This window comes from Mirounga leonina, unplaced genomic scaffold (assembly GCF_011800145.1).
Source record: "Mirounga leonina isolate KUSES-001 unplaced genomic scaffold, KU_Mleo_1.0 Mir_197, whole genome shotgun sequence".
In the NCBI taxonomy this organism is placed as follows: Eukaryota; Metazoa; Chordata; class Mammalia; order Carnivora; family Phocidae; genus Mirounga; species Mirounga leonina.
The window spans coordinates 3,342,885-3,366,799 of NW_023270494.1; the positions used below are offsets into that span (position 1 = coordinate 3,342,885).

The following is a 23,915-nucleotide window of genomic DNA, read 5'->3' on the forward strand; positions in this document are numbered from 1 at the left end:
AATATGTGGTCCCTGTATTGTTGCCACCACATTGTATATATTTGAACGTTTTCACAGCAAAAAATTTTTAAGTATTTTTTTTTTTTAAGATTTTATTTACTTGACAGAGAGAGACACAGTGAGAGAGGGAACACAAGCAGGGGGAGAGGGAGAGGGAGAAGCAGGCTTCCTGCGGAGCAGGGAGCCCGACGCGGGGCTCGATCCCAGGACCTGGAATCATGACCTGAGCCGAAGGCGGACGCTTAACGACTGAGCCACCCAGGCACCCCAAGTATTTTAATTTTATGTAATCATAGTGATTGTGGATGGTAAAGAAAATCTGCGCTTAGCAAAGTGAAAATGTGGCAATTCTTACTGCTTCTTCGATTTTCTTTTTTCTTTTTTCGAAATTCTAGGGGCACCTGGGTGGCTCAGATGGTTAAGCGTCTGCCTTCGGCTCAGGTCATGATCCCAGGGTCCTGGGATCGAGCCCCACGTTGGGCTCCTGGCTCAGTGGGGAGCCTGCTTCTCCCTCTCCCTCTGCCTCTCCCCCTGCTCATGCTCTCTCTCTCTCTGTATCTCTGTGTCTCAAATGAATAAATAAAATCTTTAAAAAATTTTTTTATCTTAAAAAAAAAATTCTGGTTTATGAAATCTGGAAGTTGGAGGTGAGGGGGTTATTACCTCTCACTCGAGAAAGTGATTTAGACTGGAGATCACTGAAGATTTTTGTTCATTGGGCTTGTCATGGGCCTGAAGGTTAAGATACCGAGCCAAGGGCAATGTCTTCATATCACGCACATTGTAATAACTTGTAGCTAGTCCGTTCAGTTCTTCTCCAGACTCCCTAAATCCAGTACCACCTGTACTCCTTCAACCTGAATGCCGACTCTTCCAGACAGATAGCCTTCCTGCTCTGGTTCCGCGCAGTGGTGCTGAGGAAATAGTGGAAGAGAGCGGCCTCACGTGGTGCTCCGTTCACCCCACAGATTCTGAACGACAGACTTGCAGCTTTGGTGATTTCACGGGGCAGAGCCGAGGAGCTCATGCATCGGAGGGTCCTGCCCTGCATCTGCCCAGTCCGGCCAAGAACCTGACCTCATGCTGCAACAGCACCACGCCCAAGTTCAGACATCCCAGGTGAGCCAGCAGATGCTTTAGAGTAGTTTTCCATTTCTCCAAGCTATCAGCTTGTAGCCCAGCAACAGTTCTTCAGTTGGTGGGAACACTTCGATAATTCCCCTTAGGAAAGTTTCTTTTATTTCTTCAAATCAAAGAACTTGTGCTTGCTTTTTAAAAAATAAGTTTCTTACATTTCAATTCGTTGCAAGAATTTTTTTTTTTAAAGCTTTTATTTTTAACTGATGGCTCCACCCAACATGGGGCTTGAATTTACAGCCCCAAGATCAAGAGGCACACGCTTTACAGATTAAGCCAGCCAGGTGCCCCGCAGAAATTTTTTTTTTTTTAAGATTTTATCTATTTTTTTTGGCAGAGAAAGAGAGCGCTCACACAAACAGAGGCAGGGGGAGAAGCAGGCTCCATCCCAGGGCCCTGGGATTGTGACCTGAGCCAAAGGCAGATGTTTAACCGACTGAGCCACCCAGGCGCTCCCCTTGCAGAAATTTTTATAGATAAAGAAATCTGACCCGTGTAGGGAATGAGATGCTCCATAAGGATAAATCTGAACGGTTTAATAAGAGATCCTTTTGCTGAGTTTCGGGATACACCTGCCTAATTGCTGCCCCTGTGGCAGGCTGGATGCCAGATACCTGAGGGAGTCCTCATTTTTCTGGTAAGAGTGAGCGGTTTAAGGAACATATTTTTCTAACTGTGACTCAGATTGCCCTTGAGCTCTGGCTGGGGTGGCTGAGTTGAGAGGTAGTGAGTTGCAATCAGAGGTGATGGAGGGGATTCCTGTTCAGTCCTATTTCCAGCAGCTGCAGCTCTCACCTAGGTAACCTCAGAACTTCCTTTGGTGCTGCTTTTAGTCCCTGTTTTACACAGAATAGGGAGCTGCGAAGTCACAGCGGTTTGCCCTGGAATTTTTAGCTGATAGGTGAAGGAATAAGCCAGGCCTGCCGCACTCCAGCCCTGAACTGTCACTTCCCTCTTAAAGTTTGGGCAGCTTGTGTGTACCATTCTAGTCCCGCCACCGTCCTGTCTCTCCTCCCTCACTTTCAGAAACATCATCTGTACAGGCACAGTCCAACAACACAGGCCGTACATAAAATTTAAAATTTTACAGTAGCTGCATTAAAAAATAAAAAGCAAGTGAAACTAATTTTCACAACACGTGTTACTTAACCCAATATATGTAAAATATTATCATTTCAACACGTAACCAGTCTAAAAATTACTGAGATGGGGCGCCTGAGTGGCTCAGTCGTTAAGCGTCTGCCTTCAGCTCAGGTCATGATCCCACGGTCCTGGGATCGAGTCCCACATCGGGCTCCCTGCTCGGCGGGAAGCCTACTCTCCCTCTCCCACTCCCACTGCTTGTGTTCCTGCTCTCGCTCTCTGTCTCTGTCAAATAAATAAATAAAATCTTTAAAAAAAAATAAAAAATAAAAAATAAAAAAATAAAAATTACTGAGATGTTTAACATTCTTAATACTAAGTCTTGGAAATCCTTTGCATATTTTATACTTTACACTGCATCTCGGTGTGGACTCGCATCATTTCAGCGCTCACGTGTGACCTCTGGCCTTCATTTTGAAGAGCATGAGCCCGAGCAGAAAGGCGTGCTTATGTAACTCACCACGCTAATTCTTTTATTATATGGATTTGTGTGTGCAGCCAGAGTGTCTTATGAGCATCAGTGTTTCCCTGTTTCTGAGCAGACATTGGGACCACCTGGTCAGCTCTTGAGGGAGATGGCATCAAGCCGATGCCCGTAGTCCCACAGTCCCTCATCGAAGACGCGCACGCTGCCGGCCTCCCTGGTAGCACCTTTGTCTCTCTAGTGCTGTTTGTGAAAGCACCTTCTCTTCTTGGCAGGTGTGGTGGACTCTGGCCAGTGGTTGGTAATATGTCTCCGTGTTTCACACTTCCTTTGCAGGGTTGGCAACCAATCCAGAGAAGCTTTTATGGTGGCTAGCATCAGTAAAGACCAGAGGGGATTTTCACAGAAGTGACGCTCTGTTCCTGGGACTAGTTACTCGTCGCTCTGTGTTCCTTCTTGTCCCCACGGTGATGCACCATGCCAATAGTCGATAAATTGAAGGAAGCGCTGAAACCTGGCCGCAAGGACTCGGCTGACGATGGAGAGCTGGGAAAGCTGCTTGCCGCCTCTGCCAAGAAGGTCCTTTTACAGAAGATCGAGTTCGAACCAGCCAGCAAGAGTTTCTCCTATCAGCTGGAGTCATTAAAGAGCAAATATGTCTTGCTGAACCCGAAAACGGAGGGAGCCGGTCGCCACAGGAGTGGAGACGAGCCACAGGCCAGGAGACAGGGTACAGACATGCTGTTGGCTGGCAGAAGGGGTCTCACTGTGTGTTGACCAAGTGGATGGATGAAGTGTTGACTGATCAGGAGGAACAAAAACAGAGTGTGGTCCGAGAGTAATGAAGCTTCTCTGGGGTCAGCGGCTCTGTAGTTACAGAAGTAATGATACAGGGTTGGTCACAAAGAGATCTGTGTCCTTAGAGAGGCCGTGGAAGTTGTGTGTGTTTAGTAGGATCAGCAGCGGGGCTGAGAAGGAGGCAAGAGAAATGGGCCGGGCTCCAGCTGTTCATGCTCTGAGGGTCGTCCTCCGTGGAGGGCTCCGTGAATTCCAGACCTAAGCAGTCTGCAGGAGCCACGGGATGACTGGGTTTTCTCCTGGGCTTTCTAGTAACTTCCAGTCAGCGGGGACACCGGTTACCCTCTGACACTGCGTCTTGGCAGGTGCCTGCCGAGTGTGCCTCAGCGATTTCTGTTTCTTGGCCCACCTGTGCGTAGACTTAAGCCCTCCTTTCTTCCCTGTCCCTTTCTCTTGCAGGCAGTGAGCATGCCCACGAGAGCGGCGGTGATGGGGTCCCCGCCCCACAGAAAGTGCTCTTCCCCACGGAGCGGCTGTCTCTGAAGTGGGAGCGGGTTTACCGCGTGGGAGCAGGGCTCCACAACCTGGGCAACACCTGCTTCCTGAACTCGACCATACAGTGCTTGACCTACACCCCGCCTCTGGCCAACTACCTGCTCTCCAAGGAGCATACTCGTAACTGTGAGGGGGGGGGGGGAGGGGGGGGGGGGGGGGTTGCGGGAGTTGTGGGAACCAGACAGTCTCCTGATTAGACAAACCCATGTGCCCGTGGTCCTAGCAGTCTTTGGCCTGGGTCAGATGTAGGAGTGAAGTCCGTGATGTAGTAACTGATAAAACCTAAGTCTGACACGTGCCCGCTGTAGGCCGGGCCACAGAAGCCAGTCACTCGGGTAGAGCATTGGTCCCAAACTGTTCTGAAAATGAGTACCTAGAGGGAGAAAAGTGTTTTCAAAAAATATGTTCATAACATGTACATTCAATAACTACACATAAAACATGCCCCGGAGGAGAAATGAAACACGGGTAAAGATGAAATAAAATGTCACTTACCAAAACTGAAGAAAGTAGAAAGCCTTTTAACTACTAATAAAAGAAATTAAATTGGTGGTTAAAAATCTTCCCATGAAGAAAACACCAGGCTGAAATGATTTATGGGTGAGCTTTATGAAAATTTTGAGAAATAGATTGTTGCAGTGCTTCACAGGTTCTTCCCAAGAATAGAAAAAGAGAACCCCTGAGGTTCTTATAACTTGGGTAACAAAATTAAACAAGTACAGTAGGAGAAAGAACAATTACAATTCATGAGTGTAGTTACAAACTTCTGGACAGAATACTACCACGTTCAAGAGTCTCTTAAACACTGTGAGCAACTCGTGTTCATCCTAGTGATGCAGGGATGTTCTAGTATCAGGAACTCTCTAAGTGTGACCGTGGAGAGCTCACAGCACAACTAGTGAAACTGCTCCTTCGGAGGTGGGCTTGCTGGGTCCCGTCCTGGCTCTCCCCCGAAGTGCTGTGATCCCTGAGGATGTTACCTAACCTTTTAGAAACTTCCTGTTATTCATCTGCAAAGTAATAATACCATCTCCCCGATAGAGCTGTTGGGAAGCTTGAAGGAGTTATGTAAAGTGCTCAGAATAGTACTTGGCACACAGGGAGTGCTACATAAGAGACTGCTAATTTTGCTTCCTTAATTACTGTATCAACAGATTAAAAGAGAAAGGTCACCTAAAAATAATGCCCCCAAAAAGAAACGTATGATAAACTTTTAGCAAAGGGCCAATAGGAAGGATTTACCTTGTCTTGATAAAGGGTATCTACCAAACACTACAAAAAAAAGCATTCTAGATAGGAAAATATCGGAAGCATACCCTTCAGAATACAGAGTGAAACAAGGGTCTCTCTCACCACTTGTGTTGAAGATGTGTCGGTCCTAGCCAGAGCAGTGACCAAGGAGACAAAAGGAAGGAGCGCACTATTGTTCCTTGAAAATGACATTCCTGCATTGAAAAAGCAAGAGAATCTATAAGAAATTTGGCAATGTGACTAGATGCAACATCAACATACAAAAAGTTAGTTGAATTTCTCTACACCACACGACAAGGAGTTTTTTAAAAATTTTGCTACTATAAAAAAATTTTATGAGAAGAGGGGTGCCCTACTGACTATGAAGTCTTGTCAAGTTAGAAAAATTAAAGTGTCATAGTATTGGGTCAGGGAGGGGACCCACTGACCAGTGGAACGGAATAGAGCCCAGAAACAGACCTGCGTACATCTGGAGGTGTGTTACGTGTTGGTTCTTCATGTGTCTCCCATTTGAAATTAATGGAACTTTAAAAGAACTCGTGCTTACATATGGAAAAAGCAAAATAGGGTCCCCATTTCACAGCATACCTGTGCACAAAAGATGCGTTAAAAATTTAATATCAAAAGCAAATTTTAAGCTCTTAAACATTGGCCAATCTTTTTCTGACCTTGGGATGGGAAGTTTCTTAAGCAGAGCTCAGAAAACACCAACTATAAAGGAAAAATGACAGATTCAGCTGCATTGAAGTTAACATTTGTTCCCAAAAAAACACTTAAAAGGCAGACAGGGAGCTATGAGCTGGAGGCAAAACCCGGGACACATAACCAGCAAAGGATCGCTACCAAGAATGTGGAAAGAATACAGACCAATGAGGGAAAGACAAAACCCATAAAAAGGTAAAATTATGAACCAGCATTTTACAGAAGAGGAAACTCCTGGTCAGAGTATAGGGAGAGGTGTTCAGCCTTGCTGAAATCAGGGAAGTGTCATCAAAACCACGACAACAGCGACGCGACACACCTTTGTGATGGATGCACATTCAGAAGCCTGGCGGGACCGAGTGTCCGCATGAAGATGAGCGAGAACCTTTTATGCTCGCCTGAGCTGGCCTTATCTTCCAAATAACGTGCCAGCCAGCAGTACTCCGCCTGCAGAAGAGCTCTATACGTGCCTGTCAGGACACCTGTGTAAAAATATCTGCAAGCAGCAAATCGTAAGCCGCTCCGGTGCCCGTCCGCAGACGGATGCGCGCATCACGGCGCAGGCCCATGAGGAACAGCGTGCAGCGGGGCAGGGGAATGAAGGACCACTCGTGCATGGGGCTGAATAATGCAGTGAAGGAAAAGTCCCAGAAGGTTGCGTACAGCGTGAATTGCTATTTATAAAATGGAAAAACAAGGGGCGCCTGGGTGGCTCAGTCGTTAGGCGTCTGCCTTCGGCTCAGGTCATGATCCCAGGGTCCTGGGATCGAGCCCCGCATCGGGCCCCCTGCTCCTCGGGAAGCCTGCTTCTCCCTCTCCCACTCCCCCTGCTTGTGTTCCTGCTCTCGCTCTCTCTCTGTCAAATAAATAAATAAAATCTTTAAAAAAAAAAAAAGAAAGAAAAACAAGACGCTGTAGTGTTTAGGTATACACATACGGGGTAAGACTTAAAAAATATATATATTTTTTTTAATTGGTAAACAATGAAAATAAGTCAGGGAATCAGGATAGAACCAGAGGCAGGACCAGATAGGAGCAAGTGAGGAGCAGTGTTAGGATAAAAGTGGATTGTGTGATGTGTTCAGGGAGATTCGTTCTGTTTTTTTAAATTCGTGAAAGGTGACATGTGATGGAAATAGCATTTTTAATAAAACATCTTGCGATTGTGATGGTTCTTTGGTGGCCAGAGTTAACACACTGAGGTACCATACCCACTGCAGGTGAAATTGGTTATAAATCTCTATTTCTGGTAGTGACCTTGGTGATGTCGAGGGGGTTCTGGGTGGACTTTTAGAAAGACTCAACTGGGCTGTCTTTGTGGTTTTTTGTCTTTTTAAGCCCTTTTTTTTTTGAGAGAGAGAGAATCTTAAGTGGACTCAGATGCTGAGCGCAGAGCCCAAGGCGGGGCTCAATCCCACGACCCTGAGATCATGACCTGAGCTGAAATCAAGAGTCAGACACTCAGCTGAGCCCCCCCAGCACCCCGGTGCTCTTGTTTTTTTCTCATGACTTTGGTGAGGAGACCCTACTCTCCAGACCTAGGTAGCGCTGCCATTTTCTTGTTTACCCTGCTTCCCTGTGCACTGCCCTCCGGTTTTGCTTCCTCGGCAGGCCCCTTCGTCAGCTTGATTAGGATTAGTGTAGGAAAACTAGGTGACACCCAGGAATCCCATAACCCGCCACACATACTCTGCAGCCCGTGGGAGTGAGGGCGTGAGGCGGGAGCAGCCAGGATCGGCCCCTCTTGGCAGCGGGACGTCTCGCCCTGGCTCAGGACGCCTCTCCTGTGAGTGCCCCAGTGTCCGTCTGCATCACTCTGAAATGCTAACCTTAGTGTCTTCCTTTTTTTCAGAGTAAAAGTGTTAAGTCTTAGCATTTGTTGGCCTATACCCCCTGGCTCTCTGAGAGACCCCACCTGGGCTCGGGCTGTCCTCTCTTGCTCCTCAAATGCCTGCTATTTGAAGGCTCTTGAGGACTCAGAAGTATCACCGGGGCTGCCGTACGTGTGGCCCGGAGCGCCGAGTCCTGCTGCGTACTAGACCACTTCCGCACCAGCATCGAGCTGGAAAAGAAACACTTGATTTTTAAGTGCTCTCCACACCCAACATGGGGCTCGAACTCAACCCTGAGATCGAGTCACACACTCCAGCGACTGAACCGGCTGGGAGCCCCGAAAAGAAACACTTTATGTAAAATTTGCAGGAGGATTAAATTCTATCCTTTTGCACATTCTTCTCCAAATTGAAGTAGCAAGGTCCCAAAAGTCAGAAGTCATGGATTTGACTTTTATGTTCTTTTTTTTTTTTTTTAAGATTTTATTTATTTATTTGACAGAGAGAGGGGGGAGCGGTGGAGGGAGAGGGAGAAGCGGACTCCCCACTGAGCAGGGAGCCCGATGTGGGGCTCGATCCCAGGACCCTGGGACCATGATCTGAGCCGAAGGCAGACGCTACCCAACTGAGCCACCCAGGCGCCCCCAGTATTGATCTTTTTGTGACTGGCTGACTTCATGCAGCATCACGTCCTCAAGGTTCATCCATGTTGTGGCAGGTGTCAGATTTGCTTTTCTTTTTAAGGCTGAGTAACATTCCACTGTGTGTACATCCTACATTTCTTACCCATTCATTTGTTGATGGACACTTGGCTTCGGGTTTTAGTTCTTGTGAATAATGCTGTGAAAATGGGTGCACATAGCTGTTCAAGACCCTGCTTTCATTTCTTTCGGGTGTAAACCCAGAGGTGGGATTGCTGGATCATATGGGAATTCTGTTTTTGATTTTTTGAGGGAGCGCCCTGCTGTTTCCCACAGCCACTGCCGCAGTGTGCATCCTCAGCAACAGTGCGCAGGGAGGGGTTCGCGCCCGTCCACGTCTTTGCCAACACGAGCTGTGTTCTGTTTGTAAATACAGTGAGCGGGCTACATGCCGCTTCGTTGTTGGCTTTGAGGTGGGTCAGAGTAACTGTGTAAGGAGAGCTGTTGCACAGCGGAGAGCAGTTGGCTTGTGGTGCATTTTGTGTTACGACTGGTCTGCTTGGGCAGTTCTGGGGCATATCTGAGACAGCAGTAGCTTGCAGAATTGAAGATGTGCTTGCCCTTGGACCCAGAGGCCTATTGTGGGGGTACGCCTTCAAGAAGGTTCGACGCAAGGAGACCGGTGCAGGGTTGTTTGCAATAGAAACATGCAAGGGCCCATGTGTGTTAGTGGGGAACCCATGAGTGAACTGTGGTCTCTCTGTTGGGTGAGGTCCTCTAGCCTACCAGAAGGACCCAGAGCTTCGTCGAAACCGATCGCTGAGCAGTGCGTACTGCATGGCGTAATTTGTGTAAAGTAAGCTTAAACACACCGTGTGCGACACGTGGGTCAGCGCAAGAACCACGTTAGTGGGAGCAGTCGGGACCTGGCTGGGGACGGCAGTACCTCCGGTGGGGGAGTGTGGGCAGCGCGGGCAGCAGTGACAGCAGTGTTTTACTTGCAGAACACCTCAGCTGGGTTGGAGCTGAGTGGTTTGGGCTTTGTACTTCTTTGCTAGTTAAAAGGTCTCCTAATTTGCAGTAAGGGTTAAATGGACTGCTCTCCAGCCTGCTGCCCAAGGAGCAGCAGAGAGTTTCAGACGTGGCAGGGGCTGGCGGACCGAGGCCCGCTGGACCCCGTTTCCGTATTGTCTGCGGCTGCGTGGCGAGGCTGCCCATGCTCTCCGGACGCAGAGCCGTGTCGCCGGGGACTGTGTGCGACGGGGCAGTTGCTGGAGCCGGACGCCCTTAGCTCGTGGGTCTGTGTGCAGGAAGCTTGCCAAGCTTCGAGGTGCAGCAGTGCGGTGTTGCCTAGAAGCAAGAGTGGAGGTTCCCCCGTTGGAGGAGCAAACTCAGGGTTGTCAGGAATCCCTAAAACATTCTCACTGACCACGTGACACAGGTTAGCGGTTAGAGAAGATTGAAAAGCAGACTTACTACTCTTCTTATGGGTAACTAGCACCAAGGGCATGCGGAGAGAGCTCACACAGGTCAGCGCGAACCTGGGGCGGTGGGGTGAGTGTTGGGATCGCAGTTTGGATGGGAGCTGTGTGGGGGCAGGGGCATCAGGAGTGTGTCGGGAGCTCTGACGAACCAGGACCCCCTCGTCCCGCGTGCAGGTCACCAGGGCAGCTTCTGCATGCTGTGCGTCATGCAGAACCACATGGTCCAGGCCTTCGCCAACAGCGGCAACGCCATCAAGCCCGTCTCCTTCATCCGAGATCTGAAAAGTAAGAGTCGACTCCTGACGGATGGCAGCTAAGCCCTAGTCTGCGGTGGGTGCGGGGGCGTTGGGGGTGCGGGGAGGAGTCCATGATGAGGCGCAGGAGTCCTAACTCACGTCACAGTACTTTGGCGCACATGGTAGTGCAGACTGAGGCTGGTGTGGGGCGGGGTCGGGGGGAGGGGAGTGCTGACCTCCCTTTGAAGGGTGGGGAAGCTCGGGCTAGCTGGGGGGCAGGAGCTGTGTCTCAGGGAGGAGGGTGAGGCCGGGGCTCTTCTGAACGTCCTAGGACTGGTTAGCGCAGATTTCCTGTTCACTCGGTAGAAGACATGGGTCAGTTGGTTTCTGAAACCTTGTGCAGCGTCCTTGTGACCCGCCTGTGCTCTGTGCCGGCTTCTGGAAGACTGGCTCATCGGTGGGTTTCCCATTCTCAGTGGCTGGTGCTGTGTGGCATCCATGCTTTGCTGTTAAGTATGGAGAGTGTAGGCCCTCGGGTCTCACTGAGAAAACACCTGCCGTGTGGACGCGGGGCTGGGACACACACACAGTTCACGCCGAGCTCTTGATCCCCTCACTTGCCGCTTACCCCCGGCACAGCGGGGGGTCAGTGATGAGCACACAGCAGTGGGTGACTGGGGGGGGAGGCGTGAGCTCTTCCCCGCCAGGCTGATGCTTCTTTCTTTCTTCAGAGATCGCTCGGCATTTCCGCTTTGGAAACCAGGAGGACGCACACGAGTTTCTCCGGTACACAATCGACGCCATGCAGAAGGCCTGTTTGAACGGCCGTGCCAAGTACGTGCCTTCCGTTCACCCACTCCCCTAAGGGGTTTCAGACCCCGCCGCTGCGGAGGCGGCCACCCCTCCATTACCCCGGGCGTTCTCTGTAGATACCTGTGTCCGGGTCGTGCACCTGCTGAAGCTCGGATGCAGGGCCGCTCCTGCTTCCCGGGGCACGGCCCCCCCCGCACACCCTCCTCACCAGGGGCGGTTTGGCGGGGCCGGGCGCTGGGGGAGCCCTGTCCCAGCAGCCCCCTGCAGGAAGGATGCTGGCAGATCTTTCTGAGGGCCTTCGGCTGTTGTCCTAGACTCTTCCCGTCTTTTAAAAATCATCTGACTTTGATACAGATGATGGGGTGGTAGGAATTTCAACATCTTCATGAAAGCACTTGAAAGCACGCAGGGACGTTTGAGGGCGGGAGGTTTACAGTTTTTGAGGCTGCGTTCTGTGTGGTTACGTCTTCATTTTCGATTTGAAAGCAGAGACAAACGCATATGACAGGTTGCTGACTTCGTGCCGTGCCTCCCCTTTTGTGAAACAGTTACGGTCAGGGATGGTTTTGTACCACTCCTGGCTCCTGGGTTCAGACAAAGGGAAATAGGCCAAAAATGCTCCCTGTTCCAAGGCTGTTCCCTGGGCTTAGGGTAGAGCTGAGTCCTGGGCTCTGGAAATACCCATTAAACAGCTTAGGAAACATCCGGAACGTCCTTCAGCAAAGTCGAGTTGTAGCAGTGATCGTGGGCAACCTCTGGTCTCAGTGATGCAATTCTTTTTAAACCCTGAGAAAACTTTCCATGGGTTCCTCTGGCGTCTGTCCCTTGCCGTGCTGAGATGTGCAGCGAGGTCCCTGCAGGCAGATAGACGCTGGTTCTGCCCTTCCCGTGCCTCTCCCCGCCCCGGGCTGCGGCTAACGATCTGAGCTCTCTGCTGAAGCCCCCTGTGTGCCAGGCACTATGTTCACACTGGGTACTTCAGGGAAAGACTGGGTTCTCGAGTTGGAGGAGCTCAGAGAGTGAGGGGGGAGGCAGATACTGGCCCGTGTCTACAAGGTCACGTAGTAAGTACTATAGTGGACAGACTCTGTGGGAGCCATTCCCAGAAGAATTGTGCTGCGCTCCTACCCGCAGGAGGCCTCCTTCCTAGGAGGAGTCCCTGCAGGGCTCAGATAGGGGGAGGGAGGAGGCAAGGAATGTGGCCGGTCCTAGGCAAGGCCTCCCTGCCATGCAGGTGGGTACAGCACGTCCCTGGCAGGGGTTCCCAGCCTTGGTCCCGCGGTGGAAACCCCTGGGAGGTTTAGGACGGCAGCTGACCCTGCCGCCATGCCAGCCGCGTTACCCAGACTCTCAGGGATGGGCCGGTAGGTGGGGTGGATGTTTGGGGTTTGCGTCCGGGTTTGTGGTCTGGGCAGCAGGGTGGGTGGCGCTGTGCCCTTCGTGGTCCAGGACACAGAAGTGGCCATGCGTTGGAGGAAGGGTGAGCGCGTCTGACGTCAGGTAAGCCAGTGCAGGGTGTTGTGGGATGCTTTCCACACACCCCTCCATGAGAAAGGTGTCGCTGCTCTTAGTGAAATGAGAAAAAACGGGGGCGCTCGGGTGGCTCAGTCGTTAGGCGTCTGCCTTCGGCTCAGGTCATGATCCCAGGGTCCTGGGATCGAGCCCCGCATCAGGCTCCCTGCTCTGTGGGAAGCCTGCTTTTCCCTCTCCTGCTTCCCTGCTTGTGTTCCCTCTCTCGCTGTGTCTCTGTCAAATAAATAAAATCTTAAAAAGAAAAAAGAAGGGTCACATCAGCTGAATGATTCAATTTGACTTGCAGGTGGAAATGGCTTTTTTTTCCTTTTGGTTTTGTTAGAGATTTTTAGTTGAACTTGCGAGCGGAGAGTATTTCTGGTATTTCTACTTTGTGGACCTTGCTGGTACTGGCTTTGTGACCCGGTACACACCGGTGTTCGCACGTGTTCCCGGCGCCCGTGACGCGGCGTGCTGCCCTGCTGGCCGGGTGGCTGGGTGCGCGTTTGCCGTGAGACCTGCCGGCTGCCTTCCCTGCCCGTGCTCGCTTCCTGCTGCCTCGGTCTCTCGCCGGGACGGTGCTCGCTGTCCTGTCACTGGCGGGCACCCGCCTCCTTGTGCCTCCTGGAGCTTTTGCTTTGTGAACGTGGCTGTGGTCATTTACCCACAACCATCATATCTTTGTTGGAAGCCTGTTTATTTCATAAGTAAGTTCAGCCCTTTCGCATTTATTGTGACGACTGAGGTTTGGTCTTGACCTGGCCGTGATGCTGAGGTTTTTAATTATCACACACGGCGCATTGGCTGTGTTTCTCCCTCTCTCTGGTTTCCCTTTACACGTTAATTTTTAAGCTTTCGTGTGGTACTCAGGAAGACCTGTATCTCCGTTCGGGTGACGACTCTCCACGCACCCTTGTGCATGGCCTTGCTCCTCTTTTCTGGTTCTGTTTGTCAGTGTTTGGGGGGGGCCCAGCACCTCTGTCCTTTCCTCTCCTTTCTCACCCGCCTCTTAGTTACATTATCTCTTACCTTACTGTTCTTCCCTCCCACGTTTGTCTCCACCTTTGCTTCAGTCTTTCCCCCATTAAATAGGCCTGGGGGGCCTGTCCTCCTGCCTGGGCGTCCCAGGCGGCCTGGACTGGGCGATGCGGGGTTTCAGAACCCAGAGGCCAGTCCCTCTCTTGACCTTGCAGGGACCTTACTGAGAGGATTCAGGATCTTTTTTTTACTCTTTGAAGTCTGATGGTTTCACTAGGAACGTCTTTCGAGCTGATCGTTTTCAGTCAGTTTGGTAGACACCTGAGCAGTGATGAGAGCTTGAATCTGCGGCACATGTCGACTCCAGCATCGTGTGCACAGAAACGGTTTCTGCCGGCAAGAGCACTAGCATCCGAACGCCGTCACCTCCCGATCAGCTCGGCTTGAGTATCGTGGCTTGAGAATGCGCGACGATGAATTAGGCATGTCGTGCTTGCCGCACGGTTTCCCACCTGTCATCAGCGGTGACACTCATCACAGAGTCCTGTCACCCCCAGAGCACATGATGGTATTGGTTCTGTGTTAACGGCCTGTGTCAGGATCTCCAGTCACTGGCGGTCTCCTGCGGGACCCCCTTCTCTCTGGCAGCTCGTTTCCTCGACTTCCCCTCCGGCTGCTTTCCCACCATGTCGCTCCCCTCCCCCGTGTTCACTTGAATCTCTTCTCCCTTGGGCCCCTTGGAATTCCCACTTCATTCCTGACGTGATTTCATCTTTTCTCTCCATGTTAGTTAACTTTCTCCATTTGCCCTTTTTTATTTTTAGTTTGAAACTTCTTAGGGTGGTCTTTCCTTCCCCAAACGCTTGTCTGAGGGTCTTTAGGTCAGCTTAGTATCTCGTATGGCTCTTTTCATCTGCCTTGGGCTTGCTTTCTAGGGGCTAATCTTCACCAGCTGAGGTGCTGTGATTCTCGTTCACTGTTTCCCTCCAGCAGTGCCCGTGTGGGACTGAGGCCACTTCGGCACCGCCCCGGGCCTGGGGGCTCGCGTGGTTCTCAGTCCAGGGCGCCTTCTATCCCGGAACCCGAGCGCTGGACGGCCCCTGGTATGACATGTGTCTCAGGACCTGGCGGGCTCCTCCTGCTGGGGATACTGGGTGACTCCGGGGTCACCTCTAGTCCCTGGTCTCTGCCTCGGTGCTCCCCAGACCGGCCTTAATCTCCAGCAGGGCTCCGGCAGGGGTACGGAAGACGTCTTGCTGGAATCTGGCTTTATTTCCTCCCTACGGCTGGTTTGAGCTCGGAGCTTGCTCTGCCTCGGGGTCCCGAGAGCGGGTTCTGTGCGGTGGTTTGCTGCTCCTGTTCTGACAGCCGGGCCGGCTCAGGGCCACCTGGACCTCAGCAGCCGCCGTCACCTGTGGCTGGCCACAAGCTTCCAGTTTGCGCTGAGATTATGTCCCTCCTCTTGACGAACGGTGGTGAAAATACACGGTGGCAGTTGGTTTTTCATTTCCTAATTTTGCAAAACAGAAACTTGCCCTTGTGTTGGTCCCCCGCTGTGTGGAGTTCGCTCCTCAGTGAGCTCCTGGAGCGTGGGCAGCACTGTGGTGGCTGGTCCCGTGGCCATTGCCTTACACTGCAGGGGGGCCTCGCACAGGGCGCCGCGTGGTGTGTGCAGGGGGTGGGGAGGAGAGCGCTGGGAGGCGGCACCGCCGAGCGCCTGGCCGGGCCCGGGAGTCAGGGCGTCAGGAGAAGCCCCTGCAGAGCCGGGGCGCAGGGGACCGGCCTGGTGGAGGGGAGGGTGTGCCCGCGACGGAGCGCCTGCTCTGTCCGGGGCCGGGTTTGTGTCCCCGAGGAGGACGCTGAGGCGAGAGTCAGAGCCAGACTCGGTGGGTCGCAGGCAGACACCAGGAGCAGAGGCTCGAGACAGGGTGGTGTTCCCAGAATCTCCGTCACATGAATAGCTGTGGGGTGTGGGCGCTCAGCTTAGCAGCTCTGTGGGGCAGGTGAGCAGGAGCAGCTAAGGCCTAGGGCGGCCTCAGCTCCTGGTTGGTGAATGGGGCTGGGGGATTCGAGTACAGGCCGGCCTGACCCTGGAGCCCACGCCGTGACAGCTCTTGTCCTGCCAAAAGATGCAGAGGCGGGGCTCTGTCCTGCTCGCTGCCACTCTTCAGATAAGAGGCTCGGGCGTGTGACAGCCAGCAAGGAGCGGAGCTGACCATGCAGGACTGAGGCGGGGTGAGCTGGGGGGCGGGCGGTGGGGGCCAGGTGGGGGGGCCGCTTCTGTCCTTGGGACTGGGTGGGCACTAGGGGCGTTTCTCCAGCCTCTCGTTTCCTGTGAAGTGCAGGGCGAGGTGCCTGTGGAGAGCACGGGGGTCTTGAAGGGCTGAGGGGGCAGTGGTGGGGCGCGGCCCGGGCCCATCAGAGCAGCGGGGCACAGCTGGGGGTCCGCCGAGCACCGGGGGGAGCGCGTCAGACCCACACTTGTGTGGTGGGATTTCCCCAGGGTGCGCTGGGCTGGGGATGAAAGGGGCAGGGGCTGCCTCCTGGCCTCTTCTCGAAGGCTGTGGTCTCCATTCCAGGTTGGATCGTCAAACGCAGGCTACTACTTTGGTCCATCAGATTTTTGGAGGCTATCTCAGATCGCGTGGTGAGTGAAGACGTTTTCTCTACCCTGTTGTCAAGGATGAGAACCTTAACCAGGAAAGACTAGGAGTTCATGCCCAGCTGGAGCCCCTTCCTGACGGGCAGAGCTGGGGCAGCCATGGAGGCCCCAGCCTCCTCTGAAACACGCCCTTGCCCATGGGCTCGCTGTTCCCGGGAGGAAGTTTGGAGCAGGATTTCCAGCACGGGTAGAGGAGGGTGGCATTATTTTTCTCTGAGTTCCTTAGTTCTTCACACGTGGCCTCTGCCCTTCAGCTGGGAACTGGGGCCTGTCACTGGGCTGAGCAGCAAGGCGCTGGGTTGGATAGACGTCCCCTTGTGCACTCTGGTTGCCAGCGAGCTCTCTCCCCAGACACCGGCGTTCACCAGGGCTGGCTAGATCTTAGAGACCTGGGGGTGGCGTGCTGGGGGCACCTGCCCCCGCCCCACCACCTCCGTATTTCGTTGCAGTGAAGTGCTCGGTGTGCAAGAGCGTCTCGGACACATACGACCCCTACCTGGACATAGCGCTGGAGATCCGGGTATGGCCCACAGCTCCGCTGTGTCGTGTTTGCCTTCGGCCGGGGAGGCTGGGGGTGGGGAGCAGGGGACCCAGTGAGGGCATATTACGCAGGTAGGTAAGGAAAGAAATACTGGGAATGCTGCTGCCTTATAGTAGGGGCCGCTGCTTTTGCGCGTTGATTTCTAGCCTTTTCCCTGTGCGCATTCCTCTCGTTTAACACAGGAAGATACAACGCAGCTTTGTGTCCCGAGGCATGAGGGGTGAGCACACCGTAGATGGAGGGTGCAGGGCCGCTCACACACGTGCCCTGGGGAGGCCAGCCCCCGTCCTGTTCCAGCTCTCTGTGGCTGCAGCCGCGGCGGGGTCCTCGGTGCCCAGGGCGCAGGGGAGCCCTGCCAGGCCGGGCCCCATGTCCGTAGAACCGGCTCGGCCGCCCGCTCCCTGCTCCTTTGCGGGACGGCCTGTGAGGGCCCGAAGGCAGCAGCCGGCAGGCCGGTGTGGATGCGGGCCGATGGCTGGGATTTGCTGCCTCAGCCTGACAGAGACCTTACAGTTGGCATTTCTTGAGTCAGCCTTTTTCTTCCGTTGACGCGATTCCGTTTTTGTCCTCCTCAGCAAGCTGCTAATATTGTGCGTGCTCTGGAACTTTTTGTGAAACCAGATGTCCTGAGCGGAGAGAACGCCTATATGTGTGCAAAGTAAGTTTCGTTTTGCTCCCGGCAGAGCGAGCCCGCCGTCGGGGAAGACCTCGAGTAAGCCGCCTGGCCCACGCTGCGGCCGGGCCGTCCCTGCTCAGGGCCGCCGTTAGTCCCTTGCGGAGCTCAGATGCTCTCAAAGGCGCAGATGAAGGGCAGCCGCGGTTTTGCCAGCTGATGTCTATTTACGTCGCCCTTGGATGTGCCAGGCACCATTCTGAGCGCTCCTCACCGGGGACATAGGTCCCAGCGGCGGCACATAGCCGGGAGGGGACCGCACGTGGCCGTCGGCTCCAGCCTCTGTCGGCCCGCGTCCCAGATGAGCCGCCTTTGGTGGCCCGGGTCTCCTGAGGGCCGCACAGACTTAGCGTGTGGGGGCTGTAGTTCATGCGTAGCCCCTCCAGAAGCTGCGGCCACTAAAGAATAGTTTTCTTTATTACGCTTTTCAAATTGATTATCCCGTGCCAAAACACTGCTTTTCCCCCTCTCTGAGTTCGTCTCTCCGTGCCCTAGAGGCTGTTTGCTTTCCTTCGTCTCTCTCCCCCTCACTTCCGTGTCTTCCGGCTTCACTCACAGTGATTTCACTCGGCCAGCCCCGCTCCAGGCGTTCCTTCCCGTGTCCCAGAGCTGCTGCCCGTGCATCCGACCTAGTGCCCTCCGTGGGAAAGAGCTTCCTTGTTGCTCTGCGATGTCCAGCTTTCCCCTGGTCCTTGGTTCCCTACGCTGGCTTCCCTTCACTCAAGTCACGGGGGTTCACGTCTCGGGATGCAGACGGCACATGCCTCAGCCAAGGAGACCCTGTCCCAACAGAGCCAGTTGTCACTGCTGTGGGCCCGCATGAGGACAGCGTTCCTCAGAGCACCAGCTGATCCCTTTCCTCTCACCCTCCTCACAGATGCAAGAAGAAGGTCCCAGCCAGCAAGCGCTTCACCATCCACAGAACATCCAACGTCTTAACCCTTTCCCTCAAGCGCTTTGCCAACTTCAGTGGGGGAAAGATCACGAAGGTGAGCCTTCGCTGTGGTGTCCGATCTGCGTGGTCAGCAGCCTTTAAGGAATACAGGTTCCCAGCACCACCCCAGAGCCAGTGACTGGAAATTTCTGGAAGACAGGGCTCAGGAGTCTGCATGTTTGCAGAATCCCTAAGTGGTTGTCGCGCACGGTCAACTTCAAGACCCACTGACTTACTGGGTTCTTTTGCCAACCTCTGCCTGTGTGTGGCATGTTCCCCATGCAGAAGCTCAAGGTTTCCTTCAGAATGAGCGAGACCACTGCACTGTGGGACTCTGATCCACCACGTGCTGTTGCGTGGCTTTTTGTGGGAGGTAGAATAAAAACTTACTCTTGTACAATGGCATTTTATTTCATTTTACTTCATTTCTTTAAGTTGTCTCTCTACCCCCAACATGGGGCTTGAACTCATGACCCCGAGATCAAGAGTCGGATGCTCGCCCGACTGAGGCCGCCAGGTGTCGTGCACAGTGGCATTTTAATAGAAGATGCCGTATCATAAAAGTGGTTAGAGCCGACTTAGATGGTTTGGGGCAAGGCACTTGTCAGAGCCTCAGCTTTCTCACTGGCAGTGATGGGGGCTTCCTTGTATCAGCATTTCCCGAACTGGTGTTCCGCAGAATGTTTGTGCTGTATGTTTACAAGATAGCGTATTTTGTACGTACAGCTGTATTGTATTTTGAAAGTGGTCTGTGCTCAGCCGAGTTTGGGAACTGCCAAGCTGAAGTTCAGCAGTCCTTTTTAATTGCAGGCCTTCTCAGAGCCTTTATTAATAAGCTGTGTTGCTTTTTCTCCAGGATGTGGGCTATCCGGAATTCCTGAACATCCGTCCGTATATGTCGCAGAGCAGCGGGGAGCCTGTCATGTACGGGCTGTACGCGGTCCTGGTCCACTCGGGCCATGGCTGCCACGCGGGCCACTATTACTGCTATGTGAAGGTCAGTGCCCCCGCGTGCGGGCGCGCTTGCGTTGTGTGGCGGGGCCCGTTGGTACAGGTCCAGGCGTGGCCTCCGTGGAAAGTAGCCTTGCTTGTCGTGTTCAGGGCCTGTTGTTGCTTTGGGGAGTGGAGGGCAAAGATGCCTTTGAAGCCCATCCCACTAGGAGCTCTAGGGTCCTTGCCCTTGAATGGGACCCCAGAGGGGCTGCCTGCAGGGCCCAGTGCTGGAGCCCCGGTGGAGGCTCGGGAAGGCTGTGTATTGGTGGGAGATGCTGTGCTGCTCAGACCCGAAATACCCTTCAGAGGGGAAAGCTCACATCTGCTGGGGCAGCAGGAGGGAACAGGGATTCAAAGCACACTTCGTAGTCACACTCAGAGCCAGACGAGCATTAGACATTTTAACGTGAGGTCCTTGCTAATTCGTTAGCACGTGGATAGATGCAGCAGTTAACTGCAGATTTTTTATTTCATTCTTTAAAAACTAGGGATTGTGGGATGCATGTTGACTGACCCGTTTTGTTTTCTACTACACCCTGTGCTCCTTCAGGCAAGCAACGGACAGTGGTACCAAATGAATGATTCCTTGGTCCATTCCAGCAACATCAAGGTGGTTCTGAACCAGCAGGCCTACGTGCTCTTCTATCTGCGGTGAGTAACTCCTGCCCCCGCCCCCGTGAGCTCGTTCCCTCTGTTCTCCCTGGCCTGTTCCTGTGTGCACATAATGGAGAGCTCACCGGGGTTGGGGCGGGGGGTGTCCACAGGGAAGTGCTCCTCTAGACCAGGCCAGCCCACTGCTGAGGAACAGCCAGCGCCTCTGGGAAGATCCGAGCACGATTCCATCTGCGTGCTCCACACCGAGCTGACTTTGAGTAGAAACGGGAAAGTTACCTCTTCTTCTTGCCTGTTGCCCCAGATGAGATGTGTGTGGGCGTTGGCTTGCTGATACACCTTCCTCTGGGCAGCGAAGGAACCTGTCAGAGGGTAGAGGCCGCAGCCGGGCACCTTCTCTTGGGGCCGGTTGTCACCGACCTGGAGGTTGGAGGATGTGGAGACTGGAGGCATTTTTGCTGCTTTGTGGCTGTTCGGCTGAATTTGGGCGCAGTGACTGAGGGGTCTCTGGCTTCCTGGTAAAAGCGAGAGTCTAGTCTTGGAAGGTTCCGCCTCTGCTGGGCTCTCTGTTCATGCTGAGCAGATCCCCGGGGCTCTGTGACAAGCCCACATTGTTGTGGGGGCAGCGTGGGAATTCAGAGAAGCACGCTCGGGCATCGGGGTTCTCTCTGGGGCGCCTCTGGGGCTTCAGTAAGACATCCCCGACTGGTTCCCTTCCTTCCACAGAATTCCAGGCTCGAAGAAGAGTCCTGACGGCTCCCTCTCCAGGACTGTCTCCTCCGTTCCTGGCCGTCCAGGCGTGGTTCCAGACCACTTGAAGAAGAACATTGGCAATGGGGCCGTTGGCTCCCCGCTGACTGGGAAGGTACGTGTTTCAAAGGATCCTTCCTGCCTGTGCCTCTTAGGACCATGGAGCCCCCCCAGACCTCTTCATGCTCGGGAACTTAGCCCGAAGGAAGGAGAGCTGCGTGTGTCCTGTTTTATTCCATGTTCTCTCTCAAATTGGTCGCGAGCTGACATTGGGGGAGGAGGAGGGACAGTGATGAGAAAGCCTGACCCAGCGAGCAGATCAGACAGTAACTCGGCGTGCCCGTGTCCTAGGCCAGCTGCCGTGCACCCTCGACCTGAGGCATCTGGGGAGAAGTGCTTTCTATCCTCACAATTCAGTATTGAAAACGTGGACAGTTTCTAGCAGTGTTAATCTCCTGCTTTTGATAATTATGCTGTGGTTATGTTAAAACATCTTTGTTCTTAGGAATATACACAGACATATTTAGAAGTAAAGGGACATTGTGTCTAAAATATATTCAGATGCTTAGGAAAAGAAACGTCACACATACATGCGTAGACACACATACGTGGAGTGAGTGAGCGAGAAAGCTGATGTGGGAAAATGTTAGCGATTGGGAAATACCCTCGTTTTCAAGTTATTTTTGTGTATATTTGAATTTTTCTACTACAGATCAATTTTATTAGCAGAGTAGTGAGCAATTTCCTTACTACAACACAGTTTATAACTCAAAAACAGGTCGGTCCTTTCTGCTGACTGCGTTTGTCATCCTTCCCCTTCAGTCTGAAGGTCACATCTGAACGCAGGCTGTGGGGCCTTCACGGTCCACAGCGCGTTGGTCCTTACGCAAATCTGCCTTTCCCTTCCAGCATGTGAGAAATAGAGGCATTGGGGTTGACGTGGCAAGGAAAAGCCATGGCCTGATGGCCAGGGGGGTTGTCACCGTGGCCCAGGCCAGGGGTTGGTACCACGGGGCCACACTGCTGGCCAGCCACATTCGCACCACAGAGGTTACGTACCACACATACTGCAGTCGCTTCCACAGACTTAAACGTCCAACGAGAAGGTCTGAGTGCAGCAGGAAGATGCGTTCTCTTTAGAGAGAATGTAAGTAAAGGGTAAGTTATTTTTAAACGTAGGGAAAAGAGAAGAAGAAACTTGGAGGAAAGTAGAAGTGAATTCTCAGCAAGCCCCCAGAAGAGAGAAGACTGTAAGACAGAAAGTATAGAAAAACAAACAATAAATTGGATAAATTAAAATTTGAGTTTCTGTGTGTGGAATATTAGAAATAAAAAAACTTCTAAAAATATTTGCAGCAAGTATAACAAAAGGTTCATGTTTCTAGTACATGAAGGGCTCGTCCGGATGAGCTCAGATCACAGGGTGTTAGGGTTAATGTAGTAAGAGCCAGCAATGGTGTTGAATTAGCAAAGATTTTGAAAAAGAGCTGCTTGTTGCCGGTGAGAGTACCGCTAGCGAGTGCCCTGCACAGGGTGCATCAGCATCCGTGGAAGCATCCGTGGCCTGGTAACCATTCCCGAACACGAGCGGGGAATTTCCCAAGTAGGGAAAAAGGTTTAGTCTGTTGGTTGTTCGTTCATGGAAATGTTCAGCAACCAATCAGGTGGTGGTTAAGCTCTGACTCTAGAAGACCCCGCACTAGTCAGGAGGCAGGAATGGGGAGCAGCACAGACCCGGGCCGTGTAGAGCGTTTAAACAGAGCCAACGATTCAGACCCGGCAGTGAGGAGTCTGGAGGAGAAGGATGGGGTACTTGGTCGGGCGCTGCTCATTTCCGCGGCAGCTGGAGACGGTGCAGGTTGTAGAAACTTCACGCAGCGAGGCGGGTGCTGGTCACACGCTAAAGACCTTCGCCAGGTGCGCAGGACGATGCTTCAGGCAGTGCGTAGGTGGAACTGGGCGCACCTCTGCAGGCCAGAGCCGTCCCGGAGATCGGGGCCAAACAGAAGGTGCACTTAGTTTGGGCAGTGGGTGGAACTCTGGTACTTTTTTTTTTCCTTTATGCTTTTTTGTATTTCTTCACTCGTGATGAAAACATCCTGCTTTCAGTAAAGGTGACCGTAAAGATACACACCCCCATGTACCCAACTCAGAGAATACTGAAAGTGTTCAAAGAAGAAGCAGTGTCTTTACCGTGTGTCCATGTAGATAATCTGTCTTGAGTTGCTTGGCAGAGACCCTGCCTGCTGCAGAAGGTGCTCTGACCTTGTGTGGGAACCGCCAGCCTGCACTCCCTCCAGGGTGTGATCGTGTCCTCTGCTCTCCTCCAGCGACTGGACTCTGTGCCGATGAAGAAGCTGCCGGCCCCTGAGGAGCTCGGCGTGCCCATTTCCAGGAACGGCTCTGTGTCGGGTCTGAAGTCTCAGAATGGATACGTTCCTCCAAAGCCACCCGTGGGGGCCCCTTCCCCCCGACTCTCCAAAACACCCCCCCACGCACCAACCGTTCTGGATGAGCCTGGAAAGAAAGTTAAGAAGTCGACGCCCCTGCAGCACCTCTCCCCGTCACGCAAAGCTTCTCAGGGGTTCCATGGGACCAGCAACGGGAGTGGCAGCAGGAGTGAGAGCCTCAGGCAGGGCTCCTGGGACGGCAGGGGTGCTGCCCTCTCTACCTCACCCAGGCTCCCGGCCAGAGTGACTGCCAACGGGCATGGGCCCAAGGCAGGTGGCGAGAGCCCCGAGCTCGATGGGAGGGATTCCAGCAGCTCCAGCCCAGAGCACTCCGCCAGCAATGACCCCACCAAGGCCCCCCAGACACCCAGGAGCAGAGCGGCCCACTTGGGGGATTCTCAGGGAACACACTCCAGAGCGCTGCCGGATGGAGACGACCCCAAGGTGGTGAAGCCCAAGTCCCCTGTCCTGAGCAGCACCACCACCGAGCCCGCAAACATCATGTCTCCTCCACCAGCCAAAAAACTGGCCCTTTCTGCCAAGAAGGTGGGTGTGTGGGAGTCTGCCCGCCGGAAGTGTGTCTCTAGGGCTCACAGAGCAGGTTTGGTTTTAGTCTGGGGAGAGTGGGGGAATTGTGTTGAGGCCTTTGGCCTCCCCTGATCAGGGCAACGAAGTTGTAGGCATTTGCAGACTACACAGGGCTGTCCTGGGGCCGAGGCGGAGTTTGGGGGACCCTGATGTGATACACACTCCATACAGCTGCTGGGGGTTGGGGAGAGGCGGCAGGTCCCCAT

General features: G+C 53.3%; 1 protein-coding gene across 1 annotated transcript in view; it reads left to right on the forward strand.

Moving 5' to 3' along the window:
* Positions 1–580: 580 nt before the first annotated feature.
* Positions 581–23,915, forward strand: part of USP36 (ubiquitin specific peptidase 36) — a 32,588-nt gene continuing 9,253 nt past the window's right edge. The window contains 13 exon segments of the mRNA XM_035025872.1: positions 581–1,119; positions 3,041–3,434; positions 3,962–4,183; positions 10,142–10,252; positions 10,935–11,037; positions 16,086–16,153; positions 16,618–16,688; positions 17,285–17,367; positions 18,260–18,371; positions 19,173–19,313; positions 19,860–19,960; positions 20,648–20,786; positions 23,002–23,667. Of these exon segments, the coding sequence (XP_034881763.1) occupies positions 3,182–3,434; positions 3,962–4,183; positions 10,142–10,252; positions 10,935–11,037; positions 16,086–16,153; positions 16,618–16,688; positions 17,285–17,367; positions 18,260–18,371; positions 19,173–19,313; positions 19,860–19,960; positions 20,648–20,786; positions 23,002–23,667 (2,070 nt within the window). The 5' untranslated portion in view covers positions 581–1,119; positions 3,041–3,181.